Here is a 13,819-nt window from a genome sequence, read left to right on the forward strand (position 1 = left end):
CTCTCCTATGTAAGGACAGTATATTACAGGACAGGTCTCCTCTCTCTCTGATGTAAGGACAGTATATTACAGGACAGGTCTCCTCTCTCCTATGTAAGGACAGTATATTACAGGACAGGTCTCCTCTCTCCTATGTAAGGACAGTATATTACAGGACAGGTCTCCTCTCTCTCCTATGTAAGGACAGTATATTACAGGACAGGTCTCCTCTCTCCTATGTAAGGACAGTATATTACAGGACAGGCCTCCTCTCTCTCCTATGTAAGGACAGTATATTACAGGACAGGTCTCCTCTCTCCTATGTAAGGACAGTATATTACAGGACAGGTCTCCTCTCTCCTATGTAAGGACAGTATATTACAGGACAGGTCTCCTCTCTCTCCTATGTAAGGACAGTATATTACAGGACAGGTCTCCTCTCTCTCCTATGTAAGGACAGTATATTACAGGACAGGTCTCCTCTCTCCTATGTAAGGACAGTATATTACAGGACAGGTCTCCTCTCCTATGTAAGGACAGTATATTACAGGACAGGTCTCCTCTCTCTCCTATGTAAGGACAGTATATTACAGGACAGGTCTCCTCTCTCCTATGTAAGGACAGTATATTACAGGACAGGTCTCCTCTCTCCTATGTAAGGACAGTATATTACAGGACAGGTCTCCTCTCTCCTATGTAAGGACAGTATATTACAGGACAGGTCTCCTCTCTCTCCTATGTAAGGACAGTATATTACAGGACAGGTCTCCTCTCTCTCCTATGTAAGGACAGTATATTACAGGACAGGTCTCCTCTCTCCTATGTAAGGACAGTATATTACAGGACAGGTCTCCTCTCTCCTATGTAAGGACAGTATATTACAGGACAGGTCTCCTCTCTCTCCTATGTAAGGACAGTATATTACAGGACAGGTCTCCTCTCTCTCCTATGTAAGGACAGTATATTACAGGACAGGTCTCCTCTCTCTCCTATGTAAGGACAGTATATTACAGGACAGGTCTCCTCTCTCCTATATAAGGACAGTATATTACAGGACAGGTCTCCTCTCTCCTATGTAAGGACAGTATATTACAGGACAGGTCTCCTCTCTCTCCTATGTAAGGACAGTATATTACAGGACAGGTCTCCTCTCTCTCCTATGTAAGGACAGTATATTACAGGACAGGTCTCCTCTCTCCTATGTAAGGACAGTATATTACAGGACAGGTCTCCTCTCCTATATAAGGACAGTATATTACAGGACAGGTCTCCTCTCTTCTATGTAAGGACAGTATATTACAGGACAGGTCTCCTCTCTCTCCTATGTAAGGACAGTATATTACAGGACAGGTCTCCTCTCTCTCCTATGTAAGGACAGTATATTACAGGACAGGTCTCCTCTCTCTCCTATGTAAGGACAGTATATTACAGGACAGGTCTCCTCTCTCTCCTATGTAAGGACAGTATATTACAGGACAGGTCTCCTCTCTCTTCTATGTAAGGACAGTATATTACAGGACAGGTCTCCTCTCTCTCCTATGTAAGGACAGTATATTACAGGACAGGTCTCCTCTCTCCTATGTAAGGACAGTATATTACAGGACAGGTCTCCTCTCCTATGTAAGGACAGTATATTACAGGACAGGTCTCCTCTCTCCTATGTAAGGACAGTATATTACAGGACAGGTCTCCTCTCTCTCCTATATAAGGACAGTATATTACAGGACAGGTCTCCTCTCTCTCCTATGTAAGGACAGTATATTACAGGACAGGTCTCCTCTCTCTCCTATGTAAGGACAGTATATTACAGGACAGGTCTCCTCTCTCTCCTATGTAAGGACAGTATATTACAGGACAGGTCTCCTCTCTCTCCTATGTAAGGACAGTATATTACAGGACAGGTCTCCTCTCTCTTCTATGTAAGGACAGTATATTACAGGACAGGTCTCCTCTCTCTCCTATGTAAGGACAGTATATTACAGGACAGGTCTCCTCTCTCTCCTATGTAAGGACAGTATATTACAGGACAGGTCTCCTCTCTCTTCTATATAAGGACAGTATATTACAGGACAGGTCTCCTCTCTCCTATGTAAGGACAGTATATTACAGGACAGGTCTCCTCTCTCTCCTATGTAAGGACAGTATATTACAGGACAGGTCTCCTCTCTCTCCTATGTAAGGACAGTATATTACAGGACAGGTCTCCTCTCTCTCCTATGTAAGGACAGTATATTACAGGACAGGTCTCCTCTCTCTCCTATGTAAGGACAGTATATTACAGGACAGGTCTCCTCTCTCTCCTATGTAAGGACAGTATATTACAGGACAGGTCTCCTCTCTCTCCTATGTAAGGACAGTATATTACAGGACAGGTCTCCTCTCTCTCCTATGTAAGGACAGTATATTACAGGACAGGTCTCCTCTCTCTCCTATGTAAGGACAGTATATTACAGGACAGGTCTCCTCTCCTATGTAAGGACAGTATATTACAGGACAGGTCTCCTCTCTCTCCTATGTAAGGACAGTATATTACAGGACAGGTCTCCTCTTTCTCCTATATAAGGACAGTATATTACAGGACAGGTCTCCTCTCTCTCCTATGTAAGGACAGTATATTACAGGACAGGTCTCCTCTCTCTCCTATGTAAGGACAGTATATTACAGGACAGGTCTCCTCTCTCTCCTATGTAAGGACAGTATATTACAGGACAGGTCTCCTCTCTCTTCTATGTAAGGACAGTATATTACAGGACAGGTCTCCTCTCTCTCCTATGTAAGGACAGTATATTACAGGACAGGTCTCCTCTCTCTCCTATGTAAGGACAGTATATTACAGGACAGGTCTCCTCTCTCTCCTATGTAAGGACAGTATATTACAGGACAGGTCTCCTCTCTCCTATGTAAGGACAGTATATTACAGGACAGGTCTCCTCTCTCTTCTATATAAGGACAGTATATTACAGGACAGGTCTCCTCTCTCTCCTATGTAAGGACAGTATATTACAGGACAGGTCTCCTCTCTCTCCTATGTAAGGACAGTATATTACAGGACAGGTCTCCTCTCTCTCCTATGTAAGGACAATATATTACAGGACAGGTCTCCTCTCTCTCCTATGTAAGGACAGTATATTACAGGACAGGTCTCCTCTCTCTCCTATGTAAGGACAGTATATTACAGGACAGGTCTCCTCTCTCTCCTATGTAAGGACAGTATATTACAGGACAGGTCTCCTCTCTCCTATGTAAGGACAGTATATTACAGGACAGGTCTCCTCTCTCTCCTATGTAAGGACAGTATATTACAGGACAGGTCTCCTCTCTCTCCTATGTAAGGACAGTATATTACAGGACAGGTCTCCTCTCTTCTATGTAAGGACAGTATATTACAGGACAGGTCTCCTCTCTCTCCTATGTAAGGACAGTATATTACAGGACAGGTCTCCTCTCTCTCCTATGTAAGGACAGTATATTACAGGACAGGTCTCCTCTCTCTCCTATGTAAGGACAGTATATTACAGGACAGGTCTCCTCTCTCTCCTATGTAAGGACAGAATATTACAGGACAGGTCTCCTCTCTCTCCTATGTAAGGACAGTATATTACAGGACAGGTCTCCTCTCTCCTATGTAAGGACTGTATATTACAGGACAGGTCTCCTCTCTTCTATGTAAGGACAGTATATTACAGGACAGGTCTCCTCTCTCTCCTATGTAAGGACAGTATATTACAGGACAGGTCTCCTCTCTCTCCTATGTAAGGACAGAATATTACAGGACAGGTCTCCTCTCTCTCCTATGTAAGGACAGTATATTACAGGACAGGTCTCCTCTCTCTTCTATGTAAGGACAGTATATTACAGGACAGGTCTCCTCTCTCTTCTATATAAGGACAGTATATTACAGGACAGGTCTCCTCTCTCCTATGTAAGGACAGTATATTACAGGACAGGTCTCCTCTCTCTCCTATATAAGGACAGTATATTACAGGACAGGTCTCCTCTCTCTCCTATGTAAGGACAGTATATTACAGGACAGGTCTCCTCTCTCTCCTATGTAAGGACAGTATATTACAGGACAGGTCTCCTCTCTCTCCTATGTAAGGACAGTATATTACAGGACAGGTCTCCTCTCTCCTATGTAAGGACAGTATATTACAGGACAGGTCTCCTCTCTCTCCTATGTAAGGACAGAATATTACAGGACAGGTCTCCTCTCTCCTATGTAAGGACAGTATATTACAGGACAGGTCTCCTCTCTCTCCTATATAAGGACAGTATATTACAGGACAGGTCTCCTCTCTCTCCTATGTAAGGACAGTATATTACAGGACAGGTCTCCTCTCTCTCCTATGTAAGGTACATATGACCATAGAAACTGCTATGGAGCCCATAGGTTGGGGGGGGGGGGGGGGGGGGTGTCGGTGCAACTTAGGTGCTGGATCACAGAACCTTTTGGAGAGAACAACAAGTCGGTGGCTCTAGAACACTTACATGGGTTCTCTGATACTTGGCACTATTCTCCTTGGGGGTGATTTATTATTGCATTTCGAGATATATATATATATATTTTTTTTTACTCCGGGTGCACAAAATAAGGGGGCAAACAGCCTTACCTAAGCAACTTTCAGTTTGTAAATTTATGAATTGTAAATGTGGCAAGTAGGCATTAATAAAAGTCACAAATCCCTCCAAAATGTTGCAAGTCAAAGCCAGGTCATACCTGGCTTACATAAACGCCTTTTGGAGGGCATATTTAAAAAGTTTCACAAAAAGTCGCAACTGGTACAGCTATCTAAACACTCCCATAGGTTTCTGTTAACACTAGTGCTATGCTTCCTGAACCAGCAGGGTAGATGTGTTTTCAAATGTATCCTGACGTGCCATATTGACATAAAGTGAACCTGTCAGGTGATTTAGGATGCCCAATCTGAGTGATAATATTAGAGTATCTGAGACGTGTAATATACAGGTTTAAGTGACTTCAAGGAGGATTTCTAAGTAAAAAGCAGAGTCCTGCTAACCCCACCTACACACAGTGATTGACAGAAGACAGCTGTCAATCACCATGTGTGGGCGGGGCAGCAGGACTCTCAGTGTCTCTCCTAGGAGTCCGGTTAGGATTTACTTTGCTTTTTACACAGAAATCCTCATAAACTCACATAAACCTGTTTAACACACAGCCCGGCTTTTCTATATCCTGCTCTCAGATCGGGCAGCATAGATCACCTGACAGACTCATTCCAAGATCCATCAGGGTCTACTGTGATTCCAATAATTTATAATTATGCTGCAGACTACTCTAATCTTACCATGAAAAGTACAAAAAGTCCCTGAAGAAAAACCTACAAATAGCAGTATGCACTGAGCATTACCAGGAGGAAGATAAACATATTTTCTAGCAGGGTTTCCAAACCAGGGTGTCTCCAGCTGTTGCAAAACTACAACTCCCAGCATGCCCGGACAGCCATTGGCTGTCCGGGCATGCTGGGAGTTGTAGTTTTGCAACAGCCGGGGGAACCCTGGTTGGAAAACACTGGGGGAGATTTATTAAAACCTAAGCAGAAGAAAAGTTGACCCGTTGTCCATAGCAACCAGATTACTTCTTTAATTTTTAAACAAAATGAAAGAAGCAATCTGATTGGTTAATATGGGCAACTGGTCAACTTTTCTTCTGCACAGGTTTTGATAAATCTCCCTGTTCTTTGATGACAAACCTTGGTATCTGATTTCTCCACATCATCATCATCATCATCTGAGCCCTGGGAGGCCCCTTCTGACTGATCATCCTCATCCTCTTGAGCATCATCTTCTCCCAACTCCTCCTGTTCCTGCTCCATGGCCACCTCCTCCTCAGACAGTTCTGCCTCTGAGGAACCTTTTTCTCCATGATCTCCCTCCACGTCGTCTCCTCCATCGCTGTCATCACCCATCTCGGACTCTTCCTCCTCGCTGTTCTCCTCTGACTTTTCCTCGTCCACCTGTTCAGACAGTCTGTGCAGTTTATCCGCAGTGTTCGCCTCCTCTTCCTCATCATCATAGAGCCCAAAGGTAGCGCCTCCTGGCTCCAGGGCCCCCAGAATATAATCCAGCCCATCTTGGGCGAAGGCCTGGGGTAAGGAGCTCTTCTTGTTCTTCTTCTTGTTCATCCTCAGACTCTTCTCCAGCCTCTTGATCTCCTTTTCCTCCCTCTCATTAGCCTCCAGCAGAGCCTTCTTCCTGGCCTCCTCCTTGCTCAGCTTCTTCTTCTTCTTGGACCCTGGCTGCTTGGCTATCACCTGGCGACTCTTCTTGCCCTCCTGCCCAGGGGCTGATGGTGGGGGGGCTGGGGTCTTCTTCGCAGGGGGGTGACTGGCCTTAGATCCCCCCTGATCATCGCCTGAAGCCCCCTGGGCTCCTTGTTTCCCTGAGAACTTCCTCTCATAGTAGACTTTCCTTCTGATCTTCTTGGAAAGCCTCTTCTCCTTCCTCAGCTCCTTACGGTTCTTCAGTCTGCCTCTAGTCCCCGGGAATCTTATAGGACCACGAATCTCAGTATCCAACCCCCCGCCGCCCTCCGCTTTCTCTACATACTGCTGCACGGAGAGCTGGATCTTCTTGATCTGCTCGGGCCCAGCCCGACCCGGGTTCTTACGCTTCATCCCCGTTAGTTACACAAACACATCACCCACGTTGGGCATGGGCGCCGCCATACTGCGGAAAACGAGCTACTTCCGGTAGATAGAGAGAGATACTGATTCTACAGCGGCTGTGTACTGCACTGCGCCACCTAGTGTTAAAAAAGGAGAATCACACGCAGAACTCTCGAAATCCTGCACTGGGAACAAATGTTGGGAACATTGCTTGAGAAAACGCTTTGAATGCTTTAAAATGTTGTTGTTGTTTTTTTTTCTTATTATTATTTGTCAATTCTATTCTTGTAAAAAAAAAAAAAAATAAGAAAGAAAAAATAAGGCAGCGTTAATGTGGTGTTTTAGCTTAAATACAGCTAGAGTATAGCAACATTTTTACATCTTTACACATGAGATATAGGGAGATTTAGCAAAACCTCTGTAGAGGAAAAGTAGATTAGTTGCCCATAGCAACCAGAATACTTTCATTTTGAAGAGGCCTTTAAAAAAAAAAAAAAAAGAAGCATTCTGATTGGTTGCTATGGGCAACTGGGCAACTCTCTGAATAGGTTTTATATCTCTCCCTTAGGGGGAGATTTCTATAAAGTAGTGCTGTAACATGATTTTTTTCGACATCCTTGTTTTCGGTAATGGTTTGGCGCCATGGTCATCATAGTGTCTCGCAGCATTTGATAACTTTGGTGCAAACTAAACCTTCACTCACAATTCCGGCTCCCTTCCTTGATGAAGGCTTTTTTTGGCTGTGGTATGCCATGGCGTGACTTTGAGCGTTTGCATACTTCCTTGTGTTAGCAAAATGCGCCCAAGTTAAAAAGTTGCAGGTTGTAAATTCCTGTCCACTGCAAAAGGCAAAAACCAAAGTGTTCTAAACTACAGCACCTTCTGTTTTGCTCTAAACCATAAGTCGGCAAAGTGCTTGCGCAAAATGTGACTGTGCCAATCACATGCGACAAATTTAGAAAGAAAAAAGCAAAATGAATGATAAATTCCTCTCATATACCCCACGGTTCCACTGAAGGAAGCTTATTCAGGAGAACAGCCGGGTCACAGTTTTGAGGCCATATAATAGCTGTCTGATACAACCTTAGTTTAAAGGGGTTCAAAGGATAGGGGATATGATGTCTGATCATGGGGGTTCTACCGCAGGGGACCTCACAATTTCACCTACTGCACCCGGCATTAGTTTAGAGCGTTGGGTGCGGCACCAGAGGCTCGAGACATCACGGCAGCGCCCCTCCCATAGACTTGCAATGAGGGGGCATGGCCGTGATGTCACGAGCAGGGCGTGGCCATGACGTCACAAGCCTCCGCCCCACATCGCTAGTCATCTGGCACGGAGCAAAGTTCGCTCCGTGCACCTGATGTCTGGGGTGCCGCCGCAGAGTGCCGCAGGGACCCCCGCGATCAGACATCTTATCCCCTATCCTTTGGATAGGGGATAAAATGTCTATTGGTGGAATACCGCTTTAAAGGGGTACTCCGGTGAAAACCTTTTTTCTTTTAAATCAACTGGTGGCAGAAAGTTAAACATATTTGTAAATTACTTCTATTAACCCCTTAAGGACCAGGCCATTTTATACCTTAAGGACCGGAGCGTTTTTTGCAATTCTGACCACTGTCACTTTAAACATTAATAACTCTGGAATGCTTTTAGTTATCATTCTGGATCCGAGATTGTTTTTTCGTGACATATTCTACTTTAACTTAGTGGTAAAATTTTATGGTAACTTGCATCCTTTCTTGGTGAAAAATCCCAAAATTTGATGAAAAAAATGAAAATTTTGAATTTTTCTAACTTTGAAGCTCTCTGCTTGTAAGGAAAATGGATATTCAAAATAAAACATTTTTGGGTTCACATATACAATATGTCTACTTTATGTTTGCATCATAAAATGTATGAGTTTTTACTTTTGGAAGACACCAGAGGGCTTCAAAGTTCAGCAGCAATTTGGAAATTTTTCACAAAATTTTCAAATTCGCTATTTTTCATGGACCAGTTCAGGTTTGAAGTGGATTTGAAGGGTCTTCATATTAGAAATACCCCATAAATGACCCCATTATAAAAACTACACCCCCCAAAGTATTCAAAATGACATTCAATAAGTGTATTAACCCTTTAGGTGTTTCACAGGAATAGCAGAAAAGTGAAGGAGAAAATTCACAATCTTCATTTTTTACACTCGCATGTTCTTGTAGACCCAATTTTTGAATTTTTGCAAGGGGTAAAAAGGAGAAAATTTTTACTTGTATTTGAAACCCAATTTCTCTCGAGTAAGCACATACCTCATATGTCTATGTTAATTGTTCGGCGAGTGCAGTAGAGGGCTCAGAAGGGAAGGAGCGTCAAATGGTTTTTGGGGGGCATGTCACCTTTAGGAAGCCCCTATGGTGCCAGGACAGCAAAAAAACAAACACATGGCATACCATTTTGGAAACTAGACCCCTCAGGGAACGTAACAAGGGGTAAAGTGAACCTTAATACCCCACAGGTGATTCACGACTTTTGCATATGTAAAAAAAAAAAAAAAAAAAAAAGTTTTACCTAAAATGCTTGGTTTCCCAAAAATGTTACATTTTTAAAAAGGATAATAGCAGAAAATACCCCCCAAAATTTGAAGCCCAATTTCTCCCGATTCAGAAAACACCCCATATGGGGGTGAAAAGTGCTCTGCTGGCGCACTACAGGTCTCAGAAGAGAAGGAGTCACATTTGGCTTTTTGAAAGCAAATTTTGCTCTGGGGGCATGCCGCATTTAGGAAGCCCCTATGGTGCCAGAACCGCAAAAAAAAAACACATGGCATACCATTTTGGAAACCAGACCCCTCGGGGAACGTAAAAAGGGGTAAAGTGAACCTTAATACCCTACAGGTGTTTCACGACTTTTGCATATGTTTAAAAAAAAATATTTTTTTACCTAAAATGCTTAGTTTCCCAAAATGTTTACATTTTTAAAAAGGGTAATAGCAGAAAATACCCCCCAAAATTTGAAGCCCAATTTCTCCCGATTCAGAAAACACCCCATATGGGGGTGAAAAGTGCTCTGCTGGCGCACTACAGGTCTCAGAAGAGAAGGAGTCACATTTGGCTTTTTGAAAGCAAATTTTGCTCTGGGGGCATGCCGCATTTAGGAAGCCCCTATGGTGCCAGAACCGCAAAAAAAACCCACATGGCATACCATTTTGGAAACCAGACCCCTCGGGGAACGTAAAAAGGGGTAAAGTGAACCTTAATACCCTACAGGTGTTTCACGACTTTTGCATATGTTAAAAAAAAAAATAAAAATTTTACCTAAAATGTTGGTTTCCCAAAAATTTTTGATTTTTAAAAAGGGTAATGGCAGAAAATACCCCCCATAATTTGTAACACAATTTCTCCCGAGTACGGTGATACCCCATATGTGACCCTAAACTGTTGCCTTGAAATACGACAGGGCTCCAAAGTGAGAGCGCCATGCGCATTTGAGGCCTAAATTTGGGATTGCATAGGGGTGGACATAGGGGTATTCTACGCCAGTGATTCCCAAATAGGGTGCCTCCAGCTGTTGTAAAACTCCCAGCATGCCTGGACAGTCAGTGGCTATCTGGTAATACTGGGAGTAGTTGTTTTGCAACAGCTGGAGGCTCCGTTTTGGAAACAGTGGCGTACCAGACGTTTTTCATTTTTATTGGGGAGGGGAGGGGGGCTGTGTAGGGGTATGTGTATATGTAGTGTTTTTTACTTTTTATTTTATTTTGTGTTAGTGTAGTGTAGTGTTTTTAGGGTACAGTCGCACGGGCGGGGGGTTCACAGTAGTTTCTCGCTGGCAGTTTGAGCAGCGGCAGAAAATTTGCCTCAGCTCAAACTTGCAGCCGGATACTTACTGTAATCCTCCGCCCATGTGAGTGTACCCTGTACGTTCACATTGGGGGGGGACATCCAGCTGTTGCAAAACTACAACTCCCAGCATGTACGGTCTATCAGTGCATGCTGGGAGTTGTAGTTTTGCAACAGCTGGAGGCTCCGTTTTGGAAACGGTGGCGTACCAGACGTTTTTCATTTTTATTGTAGGGGTATGTGTATATGTAGTGTTTTTTTACTTTTTATTTTATTGTGTGTTAGTGTAGTGTTTTTAGGGTACAGTCGCACGGGCGGGGGGTTCACAGTAGTTTCTCGCTGGCAGCTTGAGCTGCAGCAGAAAATTTGCTGCAGCTCAAACTTGCAGCCGGATACTTACTGTAATCCTCCGCCCATGTGAGTGTACCCTGTACATTCACATTGGGGGGGGGGGGGGACATCCAGCTGTTGCAAAACTACAACTCCCAGCATGTACGGTCTATCAGTGCATGCTGGGAGTTGTAGTTTTGCAACAGCTGGAGACACACAGGTTGTGAAACACCGAGTTTGACAACAAACTCAGTGTTTTGCAACCAGTGTGCCTTCAGCTGTTGCAAAAGCTACAACCCCCAGCATGTACGGACAGCGGAAGGGCATGCTGGGTGTTGTAGTTATGCAACAGCCGGAGGCATACTACTTTGGCTGGGGATGCTGGGGATTGTAGTTATGCAACAGCTGGAGACACACTGGTTTGCTACTTAACTCAGTGTGCCTTCAGCTGTTGCAAAACTACAACTCTCAGCAGTCACCGACAGCCAACGGGCATGCTGGGAGTTGTAGTTATGCAACCAGCAGATGCACCACTACAACTCCCAGCATGCCCTTAAGCTGTTTGTGCAAGCTGGGAGTTGTAGTTACACAACAGCTGAAGGTACACTTTTCCATAGAAAGAATGTGCCTCCAGCTGTTGCAAAACCATAAGTCCCAGCATGCCCATAAGTGCATGCTGGGAGTTGTGGTGGTCTGCCTCCTCCTGTTGCATAACTACAGCTCCCAGTATGCCCTTTTTGCATGCTGGGAGCTGTTGCTAAGCAACAGCAGGAGGCTGTCACTCACCTCCTGCTGCTGCTTGATCGCCGCACAGGTCAGTCCCGCCGCCGCCGCCGTCGTCGCTCCTGGGGCCCCGATCCCAACATTAACGCCGGGGATCGGGGTCCCCAGCACCCGGGGTGCACGTCCCGCACCCGCTCACGTCCTCCGGAAGAGGGGCGGAGCAGGGGTGACACCCGCAGCAGGCGCCCTGATTCGTCGGCCGGTAATCCGGCCGACGAATCAGGGCGATCGTGAGGTGGCACCAGTGCCACCTCACCCCTGCAGGCTCTGGCTGTTCGGGGCCGTCTCTGACGGCCCCGATCAGCCAGTAATTCCGGGTCACCGGGTCACTGGAGACCCGATTGACCCGGAATCGCCGCAGATCGCTGGACTGAATTGTCCAGCGATCTGCGGCCATCGCCGACATGGGGGGGCATAATGACCCCCCTGGGCGATATGCCGCGATGCCTGCTGAACGATTTCAGCAGGCATCGGGCACCGGCTCCCCTCCGGCTAGCGGCAGGGGGCCGGGAAAGGACAGGACGTACTCCTACGTCCTCGGTCCTTAAGGACTCGGAAATGGGGGCGTAGGAGTACGTCCATTGTCCTTAAGGGGTTAAAAAATCTTAATCCTTCCTGTACTTATTAGCTGCTGAATACTACAGAGGAAATTCTTTTCTTTTTGGAATGCTCTCTGATGACATCACGAGCACAGTTCTCTCTGCTGACATTATGATAATAATAATAATACTTTATTTATTGTTGTCCTTAGTGGGATTTGAACCCAAGTCCCCAGCACTGCAAGGCCGCAGTGCTAACCACTGAGCCACCATGCTGCCCTTAGCATACATCTGCTATGCATGGTTGCTAAAATGGACAGAGATGTCAGCAGAGAGCACTGTGCTCGTGATGTCATTAGTGTTCCAAAAAGAAAGGAATTTCCTCTGTAGCATTCAGCAGCTAATAAGTACTGGAAGGATTTAAGATTTTTTAATAGAAGTAATTTACAAATATGTTTAACTTTCTGCCGCCAGTTGATTTAAAAGAAAAAAGGTTTTCACCGGAGTACCCCTTTAATATAAGATATTTTTATAAGGCATTTTTTTCACACAGCAAATTGAGCATGGGGTAAATTTCCAAACCCGGAGCACGTCATTTATGAGGATATCTCACACATTGTAACCATGGATTTATTGTAGCACAAAAAGAAATCCATGGCGAATTTGATGTATGTCACAAATGCAGATTTTCCTACAGATTCACTGCTGGAGGGATCCAAAGCAGAATATTTAGCCTAAGGCTATGTTCACATGGTGGAAATTTTGTGGAATGTCTGTGCAGAAAACAGGGGCAGATAGTCTTTAAATAGTGGGCACTGACAGAACATGCTGACCCATGGACCACTAGAAAATGTGCCGCCTTCATAGACAGCGGGGAATCTTCAAATGTTTCCACTGCAGAAATCCCACCATGTGCACAGTGCAGCAGAATATCCTATTAAAAACAATGGGACTCTGCTGCAACAAAATTTCAAGGTGGAATTTTTCGGATTCAGCTCAGAAATTTGGCCGTGTAAGCATGGCCTTAGGATATAAAGTAGATTTGTAGAGGGGGTTCCCTGCAGAAAATCTGCAGAATTTTACTGTACACTGCAAGTCAATGCAGTTTTCAAAACCTCCTGCGCATAAATAGCTGCATGTAAATTAAAGCTGCAGGACTTTCACATAAAAAAGGGCTTGTTAGTCGGCTGTATTCATTACCTGTTCCTTCCTGCAGTGAATACAATGAAGTGCATACATAGCAACCCGAAACCATCACCTTGGAGGCAGGGGCAGCGCTTCCCTCATGAATACACTGGCATCATTCATAACCATAAGTATACTGTATTCCAGAGTTTCCCAATCAGGGTGCCTCCAGCTGTTGCAAAACTACAACTCCCAGTATGCCCGGACAGCCTTCGGCTGTCCGGGCATACTGGGAGTTGTAGTTTTGCAACAGCTGGAGGCACCCTGGTTGGGAAACACTGCTGTATTCTTTCACACCTCTGTTAACCAAACCCTATAATATTTTATTTGTAATTTTCCCTATTAGGAACAGTCACTCTAAGGCAGACCTGGGTATTGTACGGTCCGCGGGCCACATACGGCCCTTTGATTGGCTCTGACCGTCCCGCGCTGACTGTCGGGCCGTACAATGCCCAGGTCTGCTCTAAGGGTATGTTCACACTACAGAATTCAGCGAGGAGAATTTAGCGGAGAAAATCAACGTTTTATTAACTTCATGGGATTGATCTTGTGGATTCCAGCGGT

General features: G+C 44.9%; 1 protein-coding gene across 1 annotated transcript in view; it reads right to left on the minus strand.

Moving 5' to 3' along the window:
- Positions 1–6,855, minus strand: part of NOM1 (nucleolar protein with MIF4G domain 1) — a 48,888-nt gene extending 42,033 nt beyond the window's left edge. Inside the window, exon 1 of the mRNA XM_056519570.1 lies at positions 5,691–6,855. Within this exon, the coding sequence (XP_056375545.1) occupies positions 5,691–6,614 (924 nt within the window). The 5' untranslated portion in view covers positions 6,615–6,855. The remainder of the gene's footprint in view (positions 1–5,690) is intronic.
- Positions 6,856–13,819: the final 6,964 nt, after the last annotated feature.

Source organism: Hyla sarda, chromosome 5 (genome assembly GCF_029499605.1).
Source record: "Hyla sarda isolate aHylSar1 chromosome 5, aHylSar1.hap1, whole genome shotgun sequence".
Lineage (NCBI taxonomy): Eukaryota > Metazoa > Chordata > Amphibia > Anura > Hylidae > Hyla > Hyla sarda.